General features: G+C 35.6%; 1 protein-coding gene across 9 annotated transcripts in view; it reads left to right on the top strand.

Annotated features, from left to right (window-relative positions):
• Positions 1–26,687, top strand: part of DNM3 (dynamin 3) — a 555,606-nt gene that overhangs the window by 387,951 nt on the left and 140,968 nt on the right. For all 9 annotated transcript variants that reach the window (XM_049112291.1, XM_049112288.1, XM_025430309.3 and 6 more), the window contains one exon: positions 8,071–8,180. In XM_049112291.1, coding sequence (XP_048968248.1) covers positions 8,071–8,180 — 110 coding nt within the window. The remainder of the gene's footprint in view (positions 1–8,070; positions 8,181–26,687) is intronic.

Raw genomic sequence — 26,687 nt, 5'->3', positions numbered from 1 at the left:
GGTCATAGGTACATAGTAGCAGAGGAACAAGATACATAAAATAATTAACAACAACAATAATAATGGTAATAATAACAGCAAATTTGTTCTTTCCCTAGGAGTTTACCTTGTAGTTGGAAAGGCAGAGCATACGCACACTTAGGTGAAACACTCAGCCACTTAGAAAATAAGATAGAGAAGAAACCAACCACAGAAATGCTGTCAAGGAATGGGACTGGGGTGAGAGAAATTCTGGAAGCGGTAGAGGAAACCTGAGTGCTGTGCCTGGCCACAAACGGCAAGGGCTTCTGATGGTTGGAGAGTACTGCATACTTTCTGGGCATATTACAGTACTCAATCAATCAGTCAGGGTATGGCAGTATGGCAGGGGTGATTTGACCTGGAAGCATTTGCTAAATCACATCCATGGTTCTGGGGGATACATGTTTGCTCAGTTAGAAATTGCAGGAACCAAATGGAGCTACTTGGTGTAGGAGACCTAGAGAGATGAGGCACATCTAGGTTGACTTGGGGGAGGGCAGAGCCGTGGCATTACAGAAACACCAGAAGAATAAGGCTGGCACCTTGTTCCAGAAGAGGGATTTGGAAATCCAGGCCTTTGTACTACAGTCCTCAGGTGTTGCAGCTGCATTTCTTAGAAGCAACACCTGAACAAGAGGATGAATCCACAGGGCAGGTTTTCTCATAGCCCCACTGCTGTCTCAATCAGAGGAGCTTAACTTTTTAATCTACCCAATATAATGAGCTTTGGTGTCAGAATTTCTTTTAAAGGATTCTACTGATTGAAAAATAATAAGTCTGCAAGTGGGTTGGAGAAGGAAAAGAAGACAGAAAAATGAGAACTGTAATACTTTAAGAAAAAACGTACATGAAGTCTGAACTAGATAGAGTGATCTTTTGCAGGAGTTCTGGGTGAAAGAGAAGCAGAGTGGCTCATAAGCAGAAGTATTTCTAGTGGAAAGAATAGTATAGACAAAGACAAGAAGATGTGGTTAGATTTGTTCTGTGTGGAAAATAAAAATGCATTGGTTTTCCTGGAAAGCAGAAGTCCTGTGGTTGGCATAGTGGGTATGTCGAGGAATTTGAATTTACTCTGAATGACAGTACAGTCTCATCTTGGACAATGAGGCGAGGGTGAAGAGCATGATGAAAATTTGGGCTTACATAACTCTTGTGTCAGTTCCTCAAAGAATGAAAGGCTAGCATTAATTTATGGAAGCATCTCATTTTTCTTGGCCCAGGTACCTACCCCAAAACCCAGGGTACTGTCTCTAGTTTCCCTGTTCACAAACATTCTGGCCACCATGTATCAAGGAAAAAAGAAAACTGTCAGGAAAAATATTGATCAGTATTATTATCTCTTGAGGAATAAGTAAATCATCATAATAAGAGTGTCCCATGGTATCTCATGAGTTTCTAGTATTCTGCAAAAACAGTCCCTGTATGAGGGAGATTAATTTTAAACTTGGACTGATCTGTGGTATTGCCCTGTTTGGGGTTTTTTTGTATATTTTTTTATTGGAGTTCAGTTTGCCAACATACAGTATAACACCCAGTGCTCATCCCGTCAAGTGCCCCCCTCAGTGCCCATCACCCAGTCACCCCATCCCTCCCACCCCCTCCACTACTGCCCTGTCTTTGGACCAGGTTCTTGGTGGTACAATCTGTCTCCCCCTTTAGCTGGTGCAGTGGTACCATCCATGTGGGTTATACACATTGGTGGTATGGTTGAGTCATGGGAATGTTCCATTCATTGCTAGCAGTGTGGTGCAGCACTGAGAGAAGACATATGTCACTTTCTCAGTAGGAGAAGAGACACTCAACAAATTGGGAATAGATGGTATGAGAAATGCAGTAATCAAGAATAAACATGGGATATCATTATGTGGGTATGAAAAGAGGAGTGGTCAAAACTAGGAATCTTTGCCCTAGTGAAGCTCAGTTATTCTCCACAGTATGGAATAGTCTGTTAATCTGTCATGGAAACTGTTTCTATTCTGATTATTTATTAGCCTGAGAAATATTATCACAATATTTTGAAATGTTACAGCAGACTAGTGAAGAATTATAACATATATATTTAGAAAATAAATTTGGTGCCATTATTACATACTTCAAAAATATATTTGATACTGTTACAGACTTTTTCATACATTTTTCTTAATTCTTTTCTAATATCTTATGCTTTACTGTTTTTTTAAAACTTTACATCTGTTCTTACCTGTTAAGAACAGTGTATTTCCTGGTTTGGGTCTTTGTATTGTTTTGAAGTGTATTGAAATGTTATTGTGCATGCATGTGTTTAAGCCATGAGGTCTCTATTAATAAAATCAAGTATATTGGCCTAGGTTAGTGAAACTTCACCTAATAGGATAATAAGCAAAAAGCTATAAATTCATTCAAAATTAGCCTTTCAGGCATTAAAAATAAGTTTTTTAATATCATATCTGTTTAATTTTTTATGTAAAAGTGTAGACATATTAATAGATTTAAGAGTAGATAGGTAGACATGGTAGTAAAATGGTATAAATACGACAGTTATAAAATTTCATCATGTTGGAATTTTGTTTCTGCTGCATCATTTACAGTCAAATGTGTATTAAACAGTATCTGATGCAGCAGCGTTTAACTGATAAGTATAAACACAAAAGAATTTCAACATAAACCTTGCCCTCAAAGAACTTCCAATTTATTGAAGAGGCAAGTTGAGCATAAATAAGAAATGGTATCCTATATAGCCTAGAACAAAAACCATGGGAAATTTTAGAGCTCTTAAAAAAAGATATATATGGAGTGCCTGGGTGGCATAGTTGGTTAAATGTCCAACTCTTGGTTTTGGCTTTGGTTATGAACTCATGGTTGTGGGATCCAGCTCCTCAGTTGGGCTCCATGCTCGGTACAGTCTGCTTGAGATTTTCTTCCTCTCTCTGTGCCCCTCTTGAGAGTGTGCGTGCGCGCTCTCTCTCTCAAATAAATAAATAAAAATCATTTGAAAAATAAAAAATGAAAAAAGACATATATGACATGCAGTAATCAGAGTAGGCTTCATGGAGGAGGTGGCACTTGACATAAATTTCAAGGCCACTAGTATATGCCTTCTTGCAAGGAAGAAGACATTCCTAGCAAGTAGAAGCCATACAAACAGAGGCAGAGAGAGAAATACACATGATGGTCAATCTAAACTTTGTAAAGATTTCATGATCAAAAGCAGTGCCAATTAAGCATCTTTTACAGATTCTTTCTTTCCTACAGAATTTTTATTTGATTCTCAAATATATGTGACTATCAAATATCTTAATCAACATATGACTTTTGCTATCAGACAATTTTAAAATAATTCAACAAATACTTGTAATATGTTATATAAATTTCAATGACCAACACTATGCCAGGCATTAAAATATATAGAAATAAATAACTCATTGTCTCATCCTTGAATATTTTGTTGCTTTTTGGTGAGAAAATGTACATACAAATAAGATTCAAGGTAGTCATCAAACCAAGGCCACTCAAACATTCCCCAAGTTATGAAACTCCCTACATATAAATCACCAAGTACATAAAGACTTTCCAGTCCACTGCATATGCAGAAGCTTTTCCTCCACACACCCAACCCTCTCCTCATACCCACTGTGGCGCCTTCCCTCAATCAAGTTATATTGATGGTGCCCTGCCAGCTAGAAATCGTCACTGGCCACTTGTTGACTGCATATCTGTCCTTCATTGGTCCTTTTGTTTCCTTACAAGGTCAATGACCGCACATCCTGTAGCCATCATATAATTACCACCTCTCTCTACCTTGATTCATCTGCCTTTTGCTAGTCACATTTTGGTTACTTCCACCTCCGACAACACTCTCTCAAACATTTAATGCATCCTTTTTGGGAGTGTATCTTTTTTCTCCTCTTTCTTCTAATACTTGTCAAGTATTGCAAGGAAAGAACACAAACTCTCTCATGTTCCCTCTCTCTTTGAACAAAGAATCCCTGGATGCCTCCCACACAAATAGTGCTAGCAACCATTTTGTATTGAGGAAAGGAAGGGTACTATGTTTAAAAATGAAGGAAAAAAAGATGTTGAATTGGGGACCTCAGCTTCTAAAACTTTTGAAAATTTCTCTAAAACTTTACAAATGCTTCCTCCAAAATGTCTATTTAATATAAAATATTTAAAATATCAAATTAGGGCAGCCCAGGTGGCTTAGCGGTTTAGCGCCTGCCTTCGCCCCAGGGCATGATCCTGGAGTCCTGGGATCGGGCTCCCTGCATGGAGCCTGCTTCTCCCTCTGCCTGTGCCTCTGCCTTTCTGTGTGTGTGTGTGTGTGTGTGTGTGTGTGTGTGTGTGTCTCATGAATAAATAAAATCTTTTTAAAAAAATAAAAAAATAAAATATCAAATTATATCTTATTTACTTATAAATGTTACAAAAACATTTTCTATTTTTTATTTTTCTTTGCCAATGTAACCTACTTAAACAATAGAATTGACTGAACATTCTGAATTTCAAATGAACAACATTCATACAAATTTTGTAATGTAATGCATTTATAGGATGACGATATCTCATATAACATATAATTCAAAATGAATAGAATAAACTATGCCTATTGTATGAATCAAAATAAAGACAGAGGAATGACAAAGAGACAGTCATAAACTTAGGAAAACCTTTTGCATGGAAGGTAAAACTTGAACTTGACTCTAGGCTGATGTGGTAGGGGGAAGCTGGAAGGATATCTCAAGTTGGGAAAAGACTGTGGACAGAGTTGTATTTGGTTGAAATGGAGACTTTTTACTAGAAGAGTAAAAGATATTGTCAAATCAGAATTGGACCAATTTGTAGGTGTGTCATGTGACAAAAATGACCGATGTCACAGGAAGGAATTTCATGGATTTTCTTCCAGAAATAATGGAGACCTGTGAAAATTTGGAAGGACTGTAATGGATTTGACAGAGTAGTTTTAGAAAATTGCCCATCTCTGGTAATGTTCAAGGAATTAGAAAGCAAAGAGACTAGATAGGAGGCCATTTATAACCGCATGCTTGTGAGATGCCAGAGACCTGGACACATATCATGGGAATGTCAGACAAGGGTAGCTCTGACAAATGCCTCAAACAGAATGAAACATAGTCTTGATGTAATAAAGGGGGTAAAGGAAATAGTACCTTAGAAATGATAGTGAGGTTTCAGATTCAGTGACTGGGAGAATGCAAAATTAAAATATACCTAATGGTAGAAACAGGGAGGTCAGAAGAGAAAAAAAAAATGGATGGAGGGGCACCTGGCTGGCTCAATCAGTAGACCATGCAACTCTTGATCTTGGGGCCATGAGTTCAAGCACCACATACAGCATAGAGCTTACTTTAAATAAATAAATTTAAGAGAAAGAGAAAAATTGGATGTATGAGAGGACAAGGGGTTCAATGCTGTCAATAGAAAACTAATATGCACCACATATGTCATTTTAAATTGTCTAACAGCCATATTCAGAACACTAAAAATAAACAGATGAAATTGCATTTAACAATATTTTATTTGCCCTAATTTTTAAAAAATACTATCATTTAAATGTATAATAAATATAAAAATATTGATGATATGATTTACCTTCTTTTTCTCACACTAAGTCTTTGGATTCTGGTATGTACTAAATACTTAGAGCACATTCCAATATAACTAACTACATTTCAAGTGCTCAGTAGGGACTATGGCTGTGGCTATCACATTGGACAGTGTATTGTTGGCCAGTTTAATAGAACTAACAAAGATTATGTAGCAAATGCCTCAATTAAGCTGATACTAAGATTGACTATTTTGGAAATTATAATTCTGTTTATCCTTTCTCCTCCCCTATTCCTTTTGTTTATTTTAGCTACTTCATATTCAACATGTTATTTTAACAGAACATCATTCTTTCCCCACAGCACCAAGAATCTTAGAAATATCTATGATAGATTGTTTCATTGCTCTCTCCAGTTCTCCATTTGACTTACAACTTTAATTAAACAAGTCAGTCTGAATCTTCTTTTACTTCTCCCTTTGTCAGTCTTAAAACTCTTGATTATGAAATAATTTAGCAATATGTCCTCAAAAACCTTGGATAAATGACACTTAGTACTTTGGAAATGAAACTACATTTTTCATGTTCCCCTGTCGGCATATGTGTATTTCTCCAGCATTTAATGTCTGACGTAAACTTGCTGGATTTTTGGTATTCACTATATGCTAAAGAACTCAGTATGAAAGGGAGCCTACTTCTATAGAAAACACGCCAAGGACATTGTGTTCCATCTTTACAATGAAATGCAGATTTCCCATTAAAAGGCGAATCCATCATTTCAAAAGGTTGAAGAGGATGGTGCATTAAAAAAATCCAGCTGCTTAAATTTAGGGCATTGAAAAACATCCAATAAAAAAAATGTTCCCTGGGTTTCAAGCATTTTCATTTGATTATGTATTGGATAGTTTTTCATTCAATCTGTGATCTTGCCTCTTAGAATTCTGTCCTAAAATAGTCTGACAAGTGACTCAACTGTGATACTTTATTAACTTAAATTACATATTTTGTTATTTAGAATACACTTGTGTTTCATAATATATTATTAATTTTTGTACAAGAAATGTTTGAATTTTCTAACCATGCTTTTCTTTTTCATGTTTATTCTTAGGCTTCTCTCACTCCTATTTAGTTTCTTTTATGTTTTTTTGAGCTTCTTTGAAGACATTGTCTGCCAGGACAGCGATTTTGTTCTCCAACCAACTTCCTTCAACTGATTTAGTCCTCTGTTTCTCTCTGCCTCACAGTTCTTCTGTGTTCTGCCCAACTTTTCTCTAATTAATTTAGAAATAAGAAGTGTCAAAGCCAGTGATTCTCTGGGCAATAACCCTCTGTAGGATCTGCATACAACATGGCCCCCAGAAACTGGCTAGGGAGTGCGCGTGTACACATGCACACACACACACACACACACACACACACACAGTTCTTCTCCACACTACTGAGCCTAGTGCTCTGGGAACAAAAAAAGCTTATGTCAAACATGTCTGTACAGCGCATGCATTTTTTGACGGGAAATACGGTAATAGTTGTTTATTAAAAGTCATGTGTAAGTCTCCATGCTTAATGGAGTCTAGTCCTGCTTTTTCTCAGGACCAGCACTAGAAATATGGGCTGGGACTCTATACACAGGGCTACTGTTGAACAAGGCCTGTGTAAAATGCCCCTATAATAGATATTGACTAGGTATTTTAAGCTGAAAGTTTGATTCTCGCCTATTAGACTGATTGTTAGGCATTTATACATATGATAATATTGGCCCTGGGCCAATCCCTATAGTAAATGTTTCTCATAATTCTTTGGCATCCACTATGTTTCATGAAGACCGGTTTAGACTCATTTGCATACCTTCCTCTCCATTGTCCATGTTCTTCCAAAAGAATTATTAATTTTAAAAGAGAATTTATTCTAGTTACTCAGTCTACTTCTAATGGATTCTTTTTTTTTCTCTCAACAATGGAATCACTTTTTTTCTGGACTCACATTTTATTCTAAGAAGTATTTTGCTGTGCTTTCTCCTGTTTATAGGGGGTTTTTCATACTGGGGTCCTGTGCTTCCAGTTTCCTGCCAGCACTGGCTATCAAAACTGCTTAGGCTGCAAATAAAATATGAAATGAAATCCATCTGGCGTTTCTCATTGAATTAGGACCAGAACATTTTTGTTAAATATTAACAGATGGCTAAATTCTTAATATCAAACTAACATTTTAAAACATCTAAGGGGGCCCACATGAGGAAGAAAGGATAGAAGACCATGTGTTCTCTCTATCGCTGAGCCCTTCCTTCTCCACACTTTTCCTCCACTCATCCTCTTGACCCATGTGTTGAGAATCACTGGAGTCTCTTTTCTCAGACAGCTCTTATTCCTTGGTAGCTGGTGTCAAAATAGTGCATGATGGTATCGAAATATTGTAATCAAATGTTGGCTAACTCAGGTGATGTGTTGCCATTGACAGGCTTCAAAATCTTTTATTAAAGCCAATTTTCTCTCCCTCTCTATCTCTCTCAATAGGAAAAAGAAAAGAAGTATATGCTCCCCTTGGACAACCTGAAAGTTCGAGATGTGGAAAAGAGCTTTATGTCTAGCAAGCACATCTTTGCACTTTTTAATACAGAACAAAGGTAAGAAAATGAAGCAGCTTCTGTCTTCAAATTTTTTTTTTTGCTTGAAATTTATGTGATCTAGAGACCATATTTATAAGAGTTCCTTTGGTGCCATCTTGAAATTTGTTAACTCTATAGTTTTCCTTTCATTTGGCTTGTATGTTTAACTTTCACCATAAGTTATGGATTGAAAAGATTAGAACTTAGAATAAGAATGATCTTCAAGCATTAATTAGTTTATTCCCTGCTCTTCCATCAGGCACTCAAATCATGTTGCTTTCACTCTTGAAGTGCATTTTATTAATTTAAAGTCTTCCATGCCCTGAATTTATTGTGTACATACTTATAAATTACTGTTATTATTTTTGATAGTATCAGTCCAGCATGGGTGGATATTACTCAAGACCTTCTTATGTATATTAGGATGGCATTTTTACATTGGTGAATAGAATTATTCCCCTTAATGTGAATACAAATATGTAGTACTTCACAGTTTTTCAAAGCACTATGCACAGTCATTTTTTAAACAGTCTCCCATGAAGCCAAAAGATAGAGTAGTGTGGTGACCATTTTAAAAATTAGAACTGTGGCTCAGAAAGGTTAACTGACTTTCTTAAGATTTTAAAATTAGTGCATAAGAAAGCTTAAAACTGAAGCAGGACTTCTGTGTTTAAGTCCACTTTTCCTTCCACTTATGTTTCTTGTCTTGTTTTATTGCTGTTGTCTGTTTGTTTATTTGTTTTACTACCCATCACCTACAACATCAAAACTTAATTTGGGGCTGATTATCATGGAGTGCCATGGTTACTTACTGAAGCCAAGGAGGAAAATTAAATAAACAAATGGAGAGGTGGCAGAGGGTGGAATAGAGAGATGTCAAAGGGCTATAATGAGGCGAACATAACAAGGAGATCTTTTCCAAATGGAAATGTTCTAGGAAAAAGCTAATTAATTTCTGTGAGTCAGTTATTAAGAGATTGAGTCATTAGGTGGCAGGGTCTAATTTTAACCCATCTCTTGAGGCCCTTTTATCTTTATTTAGCAATGAATGAAGTTCCCTGATTAGGTTCAATGACCGGCCTAAGGTCAATCACACAGTAAATTAAAATAGCCAAAGAAGCCTTCTTCCTACATTCCCAGTCAGTTGCTCAGAGTGACTCATTATACAAAAATACTTAGAAAAACCACAAGAGCAAATCATTTAAAGAACCTAGGGGAAAGAAAATTAAATATAACTCCCCTACCAAATACTGAGATGGAGTTTTTAAAAACTTGGTATTGTTTGAAAGTTGCATAAAAAAAAAAAAAAAAAAAAAAAAGAACTGTGATGATAAAGAATAAAAGGATTTCCTGGAGAGAGCAGTAGTGTGTCCTTGTGCTAGGGCCAACTGAGCACTGTTTACATACTTTCCTCAAAGCAATGGGTAATTGGGAGGTCCTGAAAGAACCTTCACAGATGTGCTCCGCCTTCTGCCTGGATGCAGAATTGAAGTGGACTACTGCATACAAAGTCAATTTGAGTTCTGGGTCAACCTGGAAGGTTCAGGTTATAAAAGGGCTTGGTACAAAATTTTAAAAATCAGACAGTGATAGAGTATCTTTCTAGATGAAATATAACTGTGGGTTTTTAAGAGCACAAAAGACACCAAAATAAGATAACTGGACTTCTAAAATTCTAGTAGGTATTCTGGAATCCTAGAGTTCTCAGTAGGTAGTGAACTCTTCAGCTACTTCTCAGAGACCTCTGAGAGTACAAGGCTGTCCCATCTATATGCATATTTGCCATTGTCTTTTCCTCTGAAATCTTTAAATTATTTTTGTACTGTTTAAGACCTCCAGTACAATGTTGAATATGATTGGGTATCCTTGTTTTGTTTTTTTATTTTAAGGAGAATTATTTCATAATTTTATAATTAAGTACTTTCTGATAGGTAACTGATATCAGGCAAAGAAGACCCCTTGTGTTCCGAGTTGCCAAAGTTTCTGTTTCTGTTTAAATCATAAATGGGGGGAATCCCTGAGTTGCTCAGTGGTTTAGCACCTGCCTTCATGGCCCAGGACGTGATCCTGGAGTCCTGGGATCGAATCCCACATCGGGCTCCCTGCATGGAGCCTGCTTCTCCCTCTGCCTGTGTCTCTGCTTCTCTCTGTGTGTGTGTCTCTCATGAATAAATAAATAAAATATTTTTAAATAAATAAATATATATATATAAAAATAAATAAATGATGTTGAATTTTATCAAGTGCTTTTTTTCTGTCCCTACAGAAATTGTATAATTTTCTTCTTTAATCTGTTCATGTAATGAAACAGATTCATAGACCTTCTAATGTTAAACCATCCAGATCTCTTGTGATTAATGATGCAGTATTATTTATTATGCTTTCCTGGCTTGTTTGCTAAGAATTTTACTTAGACTTTTGCATGTATGGTTATAAGTGAGATTTGCCCATAAATGTCCTTTGTGTGTGTGTGTGTGCTGACCTTGCCTGATTTTCATATCAAGCTTCTGTTAGCTTTACGATTGAAGTGGGAATGAGTCCATTTTATCCTTTGGAACATTTTTATAAGATAGGATTAACTATTAATTGATTATTTGGTAGAACTCACCCATAAAATCATCTGGCCCTGGTGGGCAGTTTTAGTAGGTAAACTTTTTTAACTAGTGAATTAATGTATTTAACAATTATAGGTTTGTTAGGTTTTCTATTTTTATCATAGGTCATTTTGGACAAATTATTTTTTCTAGGAAAGCATCTATTCTGTTCATTTTTAAGTATATTAGTATCAAGTGTTTCTTAATGTTCTGTTTTTTTTAATTCCTGCTGTATCTGAAATTTGACCCCTTTTTATTTCTAACATTAAACTTTATCTTTTTTAACATAATTATTTTTGCCAGACCTTTATCTGTTTTCAAAGTAACAAGTTTGACTTTTTTAACCCTTTTCTGTGTATATTTTTTCTTTCTTTTTTAAAGATTTTATTTATTTATTTCAGAGAGAGAACAAGCATGAGCATAGGAGGACCAGAGAGAGAAGCATACTCCCTGCTGAGCAGGGAGCCAGATGCAGGGCTCGATCCCAGGACCCTGGGATCATGGCCTGAGCCAAAGGCAGATGCTTAACTGACTGAGCCACCCAAGGGCCACTTTGTATATTTTTTTCTATTTCAATAATCTCTGCTCTTTTCCTCAGTACTTTCTTCTTTGTATTTTATTTGTGTATTTTGTAGGCTTTTTTTCCCTAACTTCTTAATTTGGATATGTAGTTCATCAATTTTTGTCCTTTTTCTTGTATATGCATATAAATTTATATATTTCCCTCTAAGTAATCTTGAGATATAATATTTTCTGTTATCATTAAGTTCTGTTTCTTGACACTTCTGTTTCTATAATCTTCATTATGATTTCTTCTATGAGTCATTTAGAAGTATGTTTTACATTTTTTGATGCATAGACTTATTGGTTTGTTGTTATTGATTTCTAACTTAATTGTATTGTGGTCAAAGAACACAGTCTAGCACATGATGAATTTTCAAAAATGTTCCATGTGTGTTTGAGAAGAATGTATTGATTTGGGAGTGTGGGGTTCCATGAGAGTCCATTGGATTATGCTTGTTCATTGTATTATTCAGTCTCTATATTTACTATCTTTTTTCATATTAATGAATTCACACCCTCAGCAAATTTGTATTAGGTAGCCATTATGTGCCAGGCACTGCTCCATGTACTGAAATACATTTGTGAATAAAATAAACAAAAAAGATGATATATTTTAGATTATGTTCCAGAGAAGGGTTTTGGCAGGGAGACAGACAAAAGCCATAAAGAATCTCACTTCATCAGAAGGGTATTAAAATCTCATTTTGTGACTATGAGCTTGATTATTCTAGTAAATCTGTCAATTTTTGCTTTATATATTTTGAGACCAACCTATGTTATTAGAATCTTACAAGTTTAGAATCATTTTATCTTCCTGGTGGTTTTCTGGATATATAAGTAATTTTGGGGCAACCCTCTTTATTCCTAACAGTGTTCTTTGCCTTAAAATTTATTTGTCTGCTCCTAATATAACTATACTACCTTTCTTTTAGTTAATATTTGCTTGGCTTACCGTTTTTACCTTTTTTGCTATCAACTATTTTTTTAAAAATATTTCTTATGTATTTGAGAGAGAGGAGGGTGGGCAGAGGAGAGAGACAACCTCAAGCAGACTCCCCAATGAGTAGGGAGCCTGACATGGGGCTGGATTTCATGATCCTGAGATGATGACTCGAACCAAAAACCAAGAGTCTGATGCTTAACCAACTGAGTCACTGAGAAGCCCCAACCATTTTGTTTTTTTATTAAGAAGCATTCTTTTTTTTTTTTTCTTTTTTTTTTAATTTATTTTTTATTGGTGTTCAATTTACTAACATACAGAATAACACCCAGTGCCCGTCACCCATTCACTCCCACCCCCCGCCCTCCTCCCCTTCTACCACCCCTAGTTCGTTATCACATGCATCTAGATTTATTTGTTTTTAATCTAATGTTAGTTCTTTTTCATTTAGCTAGAGAGTTTAGTCCATTAATATCATTATAACTGGTTTATTAAATTTATTTGAACACCTATTTTAGTCAGAATATAGGGGAATAAAGACTTCAAAGTTATGAGATAAAAGAACCATCAATATATAATTTAATATCCAACTGAAGTATTATTCAAAAATGAGAGCAAAATAAAAACATTCTCAGGAAAACAAACACCAAACTTAAGAGTTACAACCAAGTAGGGATTTCTAAGGGATATACTTTAGTGTGAAGGAGAATGAACCAAAATTAAACACTGGAATGCAGGGGAAAAACTGAACAAAGAAACTGACAATCAAAGTAATAAATTTAAACAAACACTGTTTATGTGAACCAATTTGAAAAAGGTGGTAAGGAGTAAGGTGGAATTCAAATGCTGAGTAACAACAATATGGAAATCAGGAAAGTTAGTAGAGTTAAACTGTTTCAAGGTCATTTTGGAAAAGGAGTAGAAAGACTAACTTCAAACTTTAAATAAAAATTGAGGAATCAAAAAGAATAAAAATAAAGCTTATAACTACTAAAGTATATAAGGAGAAAATAAATTAATCAGAATTTTTAAAAGTCAGGAGTGAAGTGGGGAGGGTATAAAACAAGTATAGAAAAGGCAAGATAATGGGCAGCCCCAGTGGCCCAGTGGTTTAGCGTTGCCTTCAGCCGGGGGTGTGATCCTGGAGACCCCAGATCAAGTCCCACATCAGGCTCCCTGCATGGACTCTGCTTCTCCCTCTGCCTGTGTCTCTGCCTCTCTCTCTCTGTGTCTGTCATGAATATATAAATAAAATCTTTAAAAAAAAAAAAAGGCAAGAGAACACCTTTTATCATTTTCCTGTTCTCTTATTTATTTTCTCAGTAAAAAATAATTCTGTTATTTACTCCAAAGTATTTATTAGGCATTTCTTCATTATCAGCTATGCATGTCAGTATTGGTATTCTAAATGTTTTGCATGACATTTGTAATCACCAGTGAGTGTCATACAGCATTCATTTTTCAGTAATCTTAAGACAGAAAATTTAAAAATGAATGAAGAGGTTAAAGAAAAAAAGGAGAAAAGGTAATCTAGTTGAGAGAATAATTATACATGAAACAGATTATAGTGTGTAAGGTAACATTTCACCAGATCTATGATAGCATATTCCATTCTAGTGTTTAAGTCCCACAAACAATAGTTAGCAGCATAGGAGGTGACCTTCTTGGGTCTTGGCATGAATTGATGGAGAGGAGATTGAAAGGAATATCCCAAAGAGGAAATAGCATTAGTCAAAGCAAATGATTGGAAATGTTACTTAATCTGTTGTCACCTGTTCTGGATGAGAAGAAGCTAATTTCAAAGGCAAGATGAGCCCTAGTTCAAAAAAAAATTCTTTTTTTTTTTCTCCATGGAATTTATTGGACTGGACTTACCATATAAATCAATGTATTTTAGTATTCTACGTAGAGGGAAAACAATGCATCTTTCAGAAGCATATATGCTTAGCATAATTCTATCAGCTATACTTAAATGATATTCTTTTCACCACTTACACGGATTCTGAAACTATGTTCCTAGTTTTTTTTTCTGAGACAAAAATCTTATAAGAAAAATTATATTCTTGCCTTTAGTAATTTATCTATTTCAGACAAGCTGTAGAAGAGATTTTAGAAGAGATTTTATAAATGCTTCTGTTGATTTGTGTGCTTCATCCTTGTCTTCCACTTTGGTGTTTTGGATCAAAATATTTAGCCATTCAGAAGACCCTTGGGAGATGCATTGGGTTGGGGTTGAGTTCCCGTGTGAAAACTAGCATTGTCACCAGTGTAATTGTAAAATATCATGGCTTTCTAGGGTTCTCTGAAACCTTAGAGATAATCCTGTCCATTCTGCTCATCTCACAGGTTAAAGAGTTGATACCCATAATAGTTAAATACCCTTCCCGTGTCACAAATGTTAGTGACAGAAACAAAAGTAGAACCCAGGCCAGATGTCTCCTGATCCAGGGCTCTTTCTGATACCACAGTTTTGATATTGACTGTGGAGAAGGAATTCCACCTAATATTTTAATTGGAATTATTCCCAAAAGAGCAGCAATGAAGAGATTTTTAACTTCCTTTGGAGGTATTTCTTATCTCTTAGTCCTACCAATTTCCATGGAATGCTTTTAGTCTCATTGGCAAAGCTAGACATAGAACTGACCAGCACCCTTGCTACAGTTCTTTAAAAAACTTTATTAGTCCTTGCTACTTGTACCACAGCATTATTCCTAAGAGCTCATACAGTTGCTATTTCAACTTTCCACTATAAAGTTTAAAACAGTTATTCTGTAATTCCCCAATCATCAGGTGTGTGAGAATTGATACATTTAACATCCTTCTTTAAAAAGCCTTTGGTGTCCTGGTGAATTAATATGATCTTTATGAGTCTGGTGACCAGATTTTTGAGCCATTCTAAACAGTGTTTTAGTGCTAAGATTTTTATAAATGGAAGGAATTGTTACTAGCTGCAGTGACTTCTGCGCTTGAGAGTGAATTTCACACCTAGACTGATTTAGCCTACAAAAACTCCAGGTAAGAGTATGCATCCCCCAACTCTCCTCTGGGCCTGTCAAAAACCATATCCTAGATATATGGGGAGACTTATATATCGCAATACTTTGTCCTCACATTCATTGCATCACCAGATCATTTTGAAATCTAAGTTAAAAGATTCCTAAACTTCTTTGTGGCAGGATCTAAACTACGATTGGAATGTTCCCCCAGGTTTTTGTTCCATTTGATTTTGTTAGAAATGCCATGTTTTCTCTGGTAGAGGCATGTCTAGATAATGGCTTCACTGTGCTGGTCTTTGCTCTCCCCAGGCAGGCCTTCTCTTTTAAGGTCATGCTAAGGCCCATTTGGTCCAAGGTATGTCAGTTCTGGTAACCAGCAGAGATCTGTGTCCATCCAGGGGTTTTGTAGGGCAGCCACATGGTGTTTTCTGAGTACCCCTTGGGGTTGTCCAGCTCTGTTTGCTTTTAAAATAAGGCATTTTTTCCGTGACGTTGCTTTGTAGCTTCAATTCAGGATATGGTTTATCAACATTGCCAAGTGTTTCAGTTCACCTCCTCCCCTCCCCCTTTTCCTACAGAAAGTGATTTTAGGATGTTTCACTAGTCCACTAGTCCCCAGCATACTACTGACACTCAATAAATGTCAAATAATGCCGCACCATAGCTAGTGCTGTACTTTAGGGATTCCGAAAAGAATGGCTCTTTATTCTCATTGTTGAGTGGTATATTTTTCCACTTGTTAGCTGGAAAGAAATTGGAGTCAGATTTTTCCATTTATATACCTTTATGCTACGTTTCTATATTAAGACACATTTAGCGTTTAAGTTGTTTGAAAAGTACATTATTAAACAAATACGCTGGGCAAAAGGTGGTATACAATGCCTTGTCAAAAAGGTCATGTCTCATTTGAATGTGGTGTAGTGTCAAGTCTATATTAAAAGGGAAGCAATTACTCTGCCATAAGTAGGATGGCAGAGCTCAAATTCATTGGAAACTCAGTAGATTAAGAACATGTAGAATTTTATAATAGGAAATGAAATATTGTATAAGGAATACAGTGCAATGAGGCTTGTGTTTAGGACATAAACATGATACCTAGAGAAGTTATTTTCTTTCATTTTACCCCAAAGTTGTCAAAAGGATGTTTCAGACATTTCTTCTTGCCTCATAGAATACTAAGTGAGGATTGTTTCTCTTCTGAATACTCTAATTCAAGAAAATTTTTCTTTGTAAGATTAAGATTCAGTTGTAACCAGTCTTTCCAGTCCAAGCTGAGTAATGAGATGTATGTTACCCTCCATTTCCCCACGGAATGTGGATGGGTGTATAGGGGTGTTTGTAATACTCTCTATGAGTATCTAGTATATTAAAAAAAATCAGGTTGATGGTAAAAAAAAAAATCTTTATCACTTTCAACTATCTTCTCTAGTTTATTATATCCTCTCTGTAACTTCAGGTATGATTATAAATGCCTTGATTTTCCCTGTACTCTTTCCTAGTATCAAAAAAAATGCCACCAGATGTGAGACTAAGTGAAGTTTGATGCCTTGTCTGGAGGCACATGTAAGCAAACTGATATTACTCAGGTGTCAGTGATATGGCTGTGAGAACACTTAATGTATTTAAGTAATGGAATGTGCTAAGTCGACATTTTAACACCTTGTACTACTTTCTAGTTTTAACATGGCAACAAAAAAATAAATTAAATTAAATATAATTATGTGACAGATATTTATCTCCACTGCTGCACTACTTTCTATGAGGGGGAGTTGGTTTTGTCTTGTTCATTGCTTTATCCCCAGGGCCGTACACCTTAATAACATGAGGGAATGAATAAATGTATCTATATTAAACTTTTCTTCCCTGTTATATAGAGAAGATATAAATAAGACCAATTGCCAGGAAAAAGCATTCTGTAGGTAAGCTTTGGAAGCCTAAAGCCTCAGATCTGGGTGGGCTGAAAATGAAAATATAGATGAAAACTCTTAGAGGAAATGAACACAAAAAGAAATCTTTGATTTAATAAGTAAGAACCTGAGAATTTTCAGTGCTATACAAACTGTATAAATATTATTTGAATTTAGTAGAACAGAATTCCATGTCATTGTCCTTAAGAAAAAAATAGAGAATAGATGTTCTATTGTAAATTGTCTCTGTTCTCTTGTTCATTTTATTATTCAGAACTGTGTTGTAGATAGATCCATTCAGCTTTCTAAATCTTCAGTTCTTTAGCTTAAGCAAAGTATTAACAAATTTCAGGTTTTCTGTTATATTTAGAACTTCTGAAAGTAAAGGAGGTAAAGAGCCAGAAGACAGGATTTTAGTTTTCTGTTGGTAAGATTTTGGCCCTCTTTGGTTCTGCTAGAACTATTAGGTTCACATGGGTCAGACAGAGAGTTGAGGACTTTTGCAGAGTTGCTGATTGCAAATTCCCAATATGACAGAAATGCTTATTTCCCACTGTAAATCTAGAGAGATAGACCCTGTGCTTTCTTTGTGGAGGAGTTGGATAGAAATACATGTGTAGCGAGTCAATAAAAGGATACTTTATATCTTGAAGGCTGTTAAATACAAATCTTTGATTCAGAGAACTCTCTTTTTTGTTTTTGTTTTTGTTTTGTTTTGTTTTTGTCTGCTCTCTTCCTTAGTTCCAGTCTCTCACTGCAAAGATATTTGTTGTCATGTGGTTCTGATCCTGCATATTACAATAGTTCCCAGCTCTCACTACTCTTTCTTTCTTCCCCTTGTTGAGTGTCTCTCTGGTTATGAAATGGCATCAGGAAACACTAGGTACACCAGAGAGGAGGGGTGAAAATGTTTTCAAAGGGGGCATCTGGGGAGAGATGGATTAGAGAGCTAAAATTGTCTGCCCATTTGATTTGATTCACCAGCTACACCAAGACAAAAATCAAGTATGATTTGGTAATATTTTTGTGAACCAAGTCTGTGACAATTGATTTCACAGCTAAGATAAATTCTCATGAAAGCCAACATAATTGCTTGGGTATGAAATGTCTGTGGCTTGAAGCAATCAATTTAAATTCTTCTCTTATTGGTTTTCAAATTAAACTCTGAAGTGAAATAGGAGTATGATGCCCTACTTGGATGACTGTTTCTGCCTTTTCTGAGGGAGAAAAATAGCAAGTTGGTGCTTTTTAGCTTTTTCAAATGTCATTAAAAGGCTTTGGAGAAATTCTTCATGCTTAAAACACCTGTGTGTAATCCATATCCCATTTTTCTAGGGGAATTAGACTTTGGGCTCCCTTTGAGTATTTCAAACAAAGGGAATGATAGGATAGAATCAGCGACTTCAATTCAATTCCTTTCTTCCCAAGGATTTAAACTGGGGTTGTATTTTAAGCCATTAGTAGCGCCAGCAGGGATTTTGGTCAGTGTTTGAGGCATTCATGTTCAGGAGGTTTGTGTCCAAGGGCAATCTTGATAAATGAGCCCAATACGGCTATGTAAAGTTCAAGAACAAAAAGAAATTCTGTCCTTCACAGCAAGTTTACTTTTCTTCTAGGATTTCAGAACAAATACATTGCCCGCTCCCCACCTACTTCCTGGAAGGACTGTTTGCTGATGGGTAGTCCCCTCCCCCACTCCCCCTTCAGACAAACACTGTGGCTTGGGACAGCCTCCATTTGGGGACCATAAAACTGGCCCCAGCTGTGTTCATTAATGATAGGGAACAATCACTGGTCGCAAACATACTACAGAAAAATACATGCTCTGTTCTACGATACAGTCTTTAAATGAGACTCTGTAGTGGTTAAGTGGCAAGAGAAAGTCTGACAGATCATTAAAAGAGACTGGTACAGACGAGCCAATATTTTAAAATGTGATGGTTTATAAATAAGATTGTAGTGCTAGGTTTTGTTTAAAAATTAGCTTTAATTTTTGAAAACTAGTCATCCTAAAGAACTGTACTCAAAATGTAAAGAATGAGTTTACATTTTGGTCATTTGTGGGAAAGATAAAAGTAAAGTGAGTTGTGTGCTTCAGCAGTGTGATGGTGAATTTGTGACAGCATAGCATTCCCTCCTCCCCGCCCAAAGCCAGTAGGAAGATAGCCAAGGGTTCAGGTATTTCAGTCAGCAACCTGCCGGGAAGAGCTCTTAAGAAATGAATAAGCAGGGGTGTGAAAATTTCCCTAGCCTGAAGGAAATTTCTAAACACCCAAATTTCAGTTGGCAGTCCTAGAGGCCTCCCAAGAACAAAAATAAAGAAAATGAAGGGCATGTTTTACTATTGGAATAATCAGGTTTTTAGAGATGACTTATAGAATATTGTAAAACAATCTGCATGTTGACAAAAAAGCCCTACAGGAAATAGAATAGAAAAAGTCCAAAGAAGGTTATTATTCAAATCTGTTGCTGTTTAAATCCAGTTATACTGAACAATGTATCCATGGCACTCTGGCAGACACAGTATTTTCCATTATTACTAGTGTTTCCATGTACTATCCTGATTTATTACTAAAGCACTAACACCTTGCCTAGGAGTTCCTGAGTTTGAAAAAAAGAAAGCCTCAAAAAATCAAAATAACATACAGATATATAAAGCTTTATGAAGATCACTGAACTCCTTCAAATAATGCACTCAAGAATATTTATTGTAAGTCTGGCCTTTTACGTTATCAATTTGCAAATCAGGAATCTTTTGGGGACCCAACGTTGCATGTGTGATCTATTTTCATTTTTCCTCAGTTGATTTGCTATGCAACCAACTTAGCCATTAAAGAATGTCCTCAGTGACTATACCTGCTGAGAGAAAATATTATGAAGGTTTTAATTATATACCTTGTATATAAGTTATAAATTATATTATTCTGCTTCTATTTGCTGCGTTCAGAGGGAAACTATTTACTGGCATGTGTAATTAATTTTAATTAACACACACAGCATTAGTAAAGGGAACTGACACGGCACAAGCTTTGGTAGAAAATGTTAGTCACACTCTGCAGCTAACTCTGAGCAGATGCATGGTTTCATAAAGAAAATATTTGCAGAGCCTAACTGGAGTGAGTTTTTTCCTTTTCTTTTCTTTTTCTAATTTTGAAGACTGCCTATGTTTATTTCTTAGAATCTGAGGAAAATACTGCTCATATAAAGGAACAGTTTCAAAAAGTGCAATTGCAGTGAGTAGTTTGACTACTCAAACACAGTATCTGCCTTTGCTGTCAATGTGTTTGTTGAGCCGGTACCTCACTCCATACCTGTAGAAATCTCTTGTGTTATTCTACTAGATATTAGCCTGCACTTGTTTTAATATTACAGAATAATTTTGCTTCAGAAAGTAGATAAATGCTTGCCACTTGGGTCACTCTATCAGGGCAGTAAGATAGTTAAAACATTTGTGTTTTGATGTTTATACTCTGTATTTTAAAATAAATTGGCCACATAACATCGATACCAGTGGCCCTCAAATTTTGGGGTCTGAGGACCCTGTCCTACTCTTAAAAATTGTTGAAGACTTTAAAGAGCTTTTGCTTCTGTGGATTGTGTGGATTATGTCAGAAATTTTGTGAGCTAGTTGGCCTCACGTTGTTGCTTAAAATTGGCTATAGTGAGAGAGAGAGGACTTCTACCATGGAAATTGACGTGTTCTACAAAATATGGCTTTTTTTCCCTTGCATAGCTAGTTGTTAAACATTTATTAGCATACTGCCAATGATATCTGTTGGTAGAAATTTAAAATGAGAAATTTTTTAAATATTCACTTATTAAATCATTTAAAATAATAGTAAATCTATTTCATGTTAGCATAATTAGTATGTTTTATGGGGAAAATATATTTTAAAATATCAGTGAGAAGAGTGGCTATTTTCTTTACAACTTTGCAAAACTCTTTAATGTGTGGTTTAATGGAAGACAGCTGGATTCTTATATCTGCTTCTGCTTTTCATCTGCTGCAATATGTTGTTTTGCTTGAAGTATAAGAAAGTTATAGATTTTCTTCTTTGATACCTCACCAAAACTTGACAAGTGATAGTTTCCAAAAAAGTTAGTTGCAATATGGAATCTGAAATCATATTGATGACTTTTCATATTCTGGTACATTAATCCATTGGTCTTTTGTGCATTTTTAAGTGGATCTTCTACTTATGAGTGATTTTATAGCATCATAGATTTGGAAACATTGATTCACTGACTTACATAGATCTGCTCAATGTGTACACATTTCATTATACAGTGTTTAAAAATCACATTCCTAATATTACCACCAATCTCATCAGAAAGTAGGTGACACAAGGTTTCCAAAATTTGAAGTCTGAATTTCATCATTGGTCATAAATACTGTCAGTTGTCTTCCTTTAAGTGAGTCTCATTTTGTCCATTTTTGAGAAAATGTCTGCCAAAAACTCAGGTTTTCATAACCGTAGGATTGACTCTTAGTAAGGCTTCCAAGTAGAAAGGCATCTCATAAAAAACTGGTACTTCAGCTTACAGTGGAATTGCAGAAGTGCTTATGTGTACTTAATCACTCTGTGACAGAATATTGTGAGGATATGTGCACTCAGGCTCTAGGTTTAATAGAATTAATAGTTTTACTGCTTCATCGAGATATCCTTAAGTGGAAGTGACTTTTTGAAAAGCTGTGAGTGCGTGGCAGTGAAAAATACAATGGCTTTCAATACAGCTTTATGACATTGACTTCATTGACACTAAGGTTCCCACCTTTGCTTCTGTACCACCAGTGCAAATGTTAATACATTTGCTGCAAGATAAACCATGGATATAAAAAATATATATATTCCATTTTGACTATTTTAGCAACACTTGTGGTTTTTTTTTTTATGATAGTCACAGAGAGAGAGAGAGAGAGAGAGAGAGAGAGAGGCAGAGACACAGGCAGAGGGAGAAGCAGGCTCCATGCACCAGGAGCCCTACATGGGATTCGATCCCAGGTCTCCAGGATCGCGCCCTGGGCCAAAGGCAGGTGCCAAACCACTGCGCCACCCAGGGATCCCAACACTTGTGTTTTTTGATAAGCATTCGTATAAATGGTCTTTGAGTATTGATGTACAGATGCTGGACAAATATAATCAAATATATAGTACTATATATAGTACAAATACAGTACAAATACAGTACTGATGCTGGACAAATATAATCAAAACAAGTATAGTCCTTTAGATTTGTCACATTTTGAGGTTAAAGTGTAATTCTGCAGATGAGATTTTAACTCATGCTTCATGTTAGCAAAGAAATCTTTAATTAGACAAATTGCTGTATCATTGGAAAATAACAGTAATTTCTTTTTACTTTTTATCTAGCAAGTTTTCATTAATGTCAAGTGCAAAAAAAGTTTTATTAATTAATCTCTCAGCTACACAGCACACTTATTCAGTCATTGCAATACAACGACTTATCCCATAAGATGCTTCAAGGGTTTGGGGGGCACCTGGGTGGTTCAGTTGACTAAGCATCTGCTTTTGGCTTGGGTCATGATCTCAGCATTCTGAGATGGAGCTCCCTGCTCAGTGGAGAATCTGCTTCTCCCTCTCCCTCTGCCTCCCCCTCCCCCTAATGCTTTTCTCTCTCTTTCTCTTTCCCCCACCCCCACCAAATAAACAAAATATTTTTTTTAAAAGATGCTTCAAGGGTTTTTTCATTTATACTGTGAAGAGCTCTAACAAAGAGTATTTGGCTTTCAAAGAATACGTTAAATTTATGTTTAAAATGTGTGATTCTTTTTTCTGTAAGTGTTTGATGATTGGTCTCAAATGATGGTGTGAGTTACTAACTGGCATTATAATGCTATTCAAAAGTGTTCAGCTACATTAGACAAGAAGATAATTTATAAACATATATAAAGCCAAGAGAAAGGAAGAGCTTTCATCCTATTTTTGTTTTATACTTATAGCTTTGTCCTGTTTCTTTGCACTAGTTTCCTTCCTTCTAGGAGCCAGAGTACTTTGGGACATGTTGGTCTTAATGGGTTTTTTTTTAGCATCTTTAGATGTAGCTGTTGCAGATAAAGGTTGAGAAATTGAATCTTCAAATATCCCCCTTTTTTAAGCCAATGAGCCATCCATAAATGTAAGAAAAATATAAATACATTATTTATTTCAGAAAAAAATTATTAAATTCTAAAATAGTATTTTAGATAGAAATTTTAAGTTTAGAAAAGGTATTTTTTTGAATTAAGGTATTGTAAAATAAGACAAAAATGTATGCCTATACATTTGTTTGTCTCCATGTAGACAGTGGTAAACTTTAGAATTTCAAAACAATGACTTATTAGATGATAAAGTTGTAGAGATTATAGCAGGTATAAATGAAAATAGCCTTAGAAGCACAGTAGAAGTACTCAGAACAAATGAGTTAATCTCTGAAAATGCACATACTACTTTTGAAAATTCTAGGAAACATGAGAGTGCACAAGCTTACTTTCCAAGTGATGATAGCTACATGTAATGTAGTTTGTAGAAAGCTCTTCTGTGGATTCATAATAGGATGAAAGTGAAAAACAAATATTATGAAAATAATTTTGATTTTTGAGAACCCCCTAAAAGGGTTTTGAGGATCCTAGGAGTCCCCAGACAATACTTTGAAAACTAGTACATGATATAATGATTTATTGGTGTGACATGAATTTAAGGTTTATTCTCGTGCACTGATGGGGATACTTATTGCGTTAGTAAGTCTGTTGGTTGTATCACCTAGTTTTGAAGAACCAAGAAACCACTGATTACCAAATTAGATTTTTATATGTCCTCCATACTGTCTTAAAGTAGAAGGTGAAAACAAAACACATCTGGAAAGACAAACTCATTTCAGGCCAAGATAGATTTATTCTAGTGATCAAAGCCATACCATTCAGTTCCTTCCCAATTACACTAAAATAAAATCCAAAACAGTTATGAAATTTCTGGAGTTTTTGTTTACTCCCCATATCTCCTATTGTTCTTTTATCATTGGTGATGTTAATGAAAATGGGTGCCAGCCAGAGAAATCATCAAATAGCTTAGAGTTGAAAAGATGAAATTTTTGGAAATGTGTTGATTTCTGAGAATCATGTGTGGAAATGCAGATGTGACCAAAGAGAGTAGCCCTGTCACCCACAAAAGGGAAAGGATCCAGGGTCCCAATCTCAAATGAGAGACCCTCTCTTTGATAGTTTGAGGACAGGAGGGAGGTGGGGGATATCATATGCACCTCTTCCACCTTGCTCTCTATTGATAGGTTTGAGAAGTGATGAAAGACAGGAAATACTGAACTACATTAGATGGGTTTTTCCTAAGTAGAAATAGTTATTTGGTTAATATCTTTCATCTTGAATCAAAACTATCAGAAATTTAGAGAATTTTCTTCTTAAGCACTGCTTTTCAAACTGTTAGGGTAAAGAATTGTTTTTTTAAATTTTTCAAATTAAAAAAAATTTCGATGTATTGCTCAACTAGTATACAACCTGTATCACATAACGACTTACCTTTTGGGTTCAACATCACCCAAACTGGTGTGAAACCTATTCATTAGACTAGTCCATCAAGGTTTGGATATCATACAGTGTCAGGCTGCTATAAAAGCTTCCAACTGCTTCGGACAGTTTCTATACTTACGTACTTGTAGACTGGTAACAAGTAATTCTCAGACCTCAAGTACTGCTCTGATGTTGGCCATCGCAAATATAGGGTTGAATTTGCCAAACACACTTCCCAGCAGAGGGTGATTATTCCTAGACAACTATGGCCTGTCATTTGCATAGCTGTTGCTAGATGCCACAGTAGAACTAGTTACAGCTACATTGACTCCACAGGTAGAATCATTCAAAGTATACATTGTTTCCATCTCAGATTAATGCACAGGGTCCAGTAACTGATTTTGGTTTTTCCTATAAAATGCAAAATGATGTTAAAGTTCTTGGCTAGATTACTGGCATGGCAATTAACTCTATCTCTGTTTTAACAATGAAACTATCATCTGAAAGAGTATTTATTGAACAAGAATAGGCAGACCCTATAACATGTAATTTGTCACTAAAATTATTATATCCTTAATTCTTTTGAACTTAATTTATTTTAATTATTTAATTAATTTATTAATTCTTAACCAATTAATTCATTGTCTTCTACTACCTGGAGAATATTGGAATTTTATTGCAGTGCTGAATTTCTAGAAACTCCTTTTGTATGGCTTCTTCTTATATCTGGATAGTTGATGAGGAGCAAGCAACCTGAGAAAAAAGAAGCTATTGATATTTCTACTTTCTGGTCCTTTTTCAAACCATGTTACCGTAGTGATTTCTTTTGCCCTCTCCACAGAGCAGTTTTTTTCTTCCACGTGACTTGACTGGTGTAAAATTATGAAAACTAATACTGGTTTCCAGCCCATGGAAATCCAGATAGTACACTCAAGCAAAGACCTGAGAAAGGAAACTATCAGATACTGTTATTCCTCGAGAGCTCCTAGCTCCAAGGAAAACACTTTTAACATAGTTCCTTAAGATCATCTCTTATTATACAATAATTCTTAATCCTGACAAACTTCTTCTTAAAGAATATTTCCTTCCTGAACTATTTTATGTTCAACTATTTATGATTAAGGAAGGCATGGAGCTGAAGGATTCACATTCTATAGTATCTTTACATAGATTCAGATTAGTAATGGGTAGAGACTCCGAAAAAGGTATAAGCCCATCATTAAAATAAGGGTTTTTAAAAAATAATTTTGTTTTTTTAATTAAAAAATTTATTTAAAGTCAATTAATTAACATATAATGTATTATTACTTTCAGAGGTAGAGGTCTGTGATTCATCAGTTGCATATAATACCTAGTGCTCATTACATGTTACCCTCCTTAATGTCCATCACCCACTTACCCCATCCCCTCAGCAACCCTCAGTTTCTTTCCTATGACTAAGAGTCTCTTAAGGGGTGCCTGGGTGGCTCAGTAAGTTAGTTAAGAGTCTGCCTTCGGCTCAAGTCATGATCCCAGTGTCCTGGAATTGAGTCTCTCATCAGGCTCCCTGCAGAGGGAGACTGCTTCTCCTCTGCCCTTCGGTATAAGATGGTTCCCCTTTCTCTACATCCTTGCCAACATCTGTTGTTTCCAGACGTGTTAATTTTAGCCATTCTGACTGGTGTGAGGTGGGATCTCATTGTGGTTTTGGTTTGTATTTCACTGATGCCGAGTAATATTGAACATTTTTTCATGTGTCTATTGGCTATTTGTATGTCTTTGGAAAAATGTCTGTTCATGTCTTCTGCCCATTTCTTGATTGGATTATTTGTTCTTTTGGGGGTTGAGTTTGATAATTCTTAATAGATTTTTGAAAATAGCCCTTTATCTGATAAGATATTGCAGGTATCTTCTCCCATTCTTTCGGTTGTCTTTTGATTTTGTCAACTGTTTCCTTTGGTATGCAAAAAGCTTTTTATCTTGGTGAAGTCCCAATAGTTCATTTTTGCTTTTGTTTCCCATG

This window comes from Canis lupus, chromosome 7, assembly GCF_003254725.2.
Source record: "Canis lupus dingo isolate Sandy chromosome 7, ASM325472v2, whole genome shotgun sequence".
NCBI classification, from domain to species: domain Eukaryota; kingdom Metazoa; phylum Chordata; class Mammalia; order Carnivora; family Canidae; genus Canis; species Canis lupus.
This window is presented reverse-complemented; position numbering and strand designations above follow the sequence as displayed.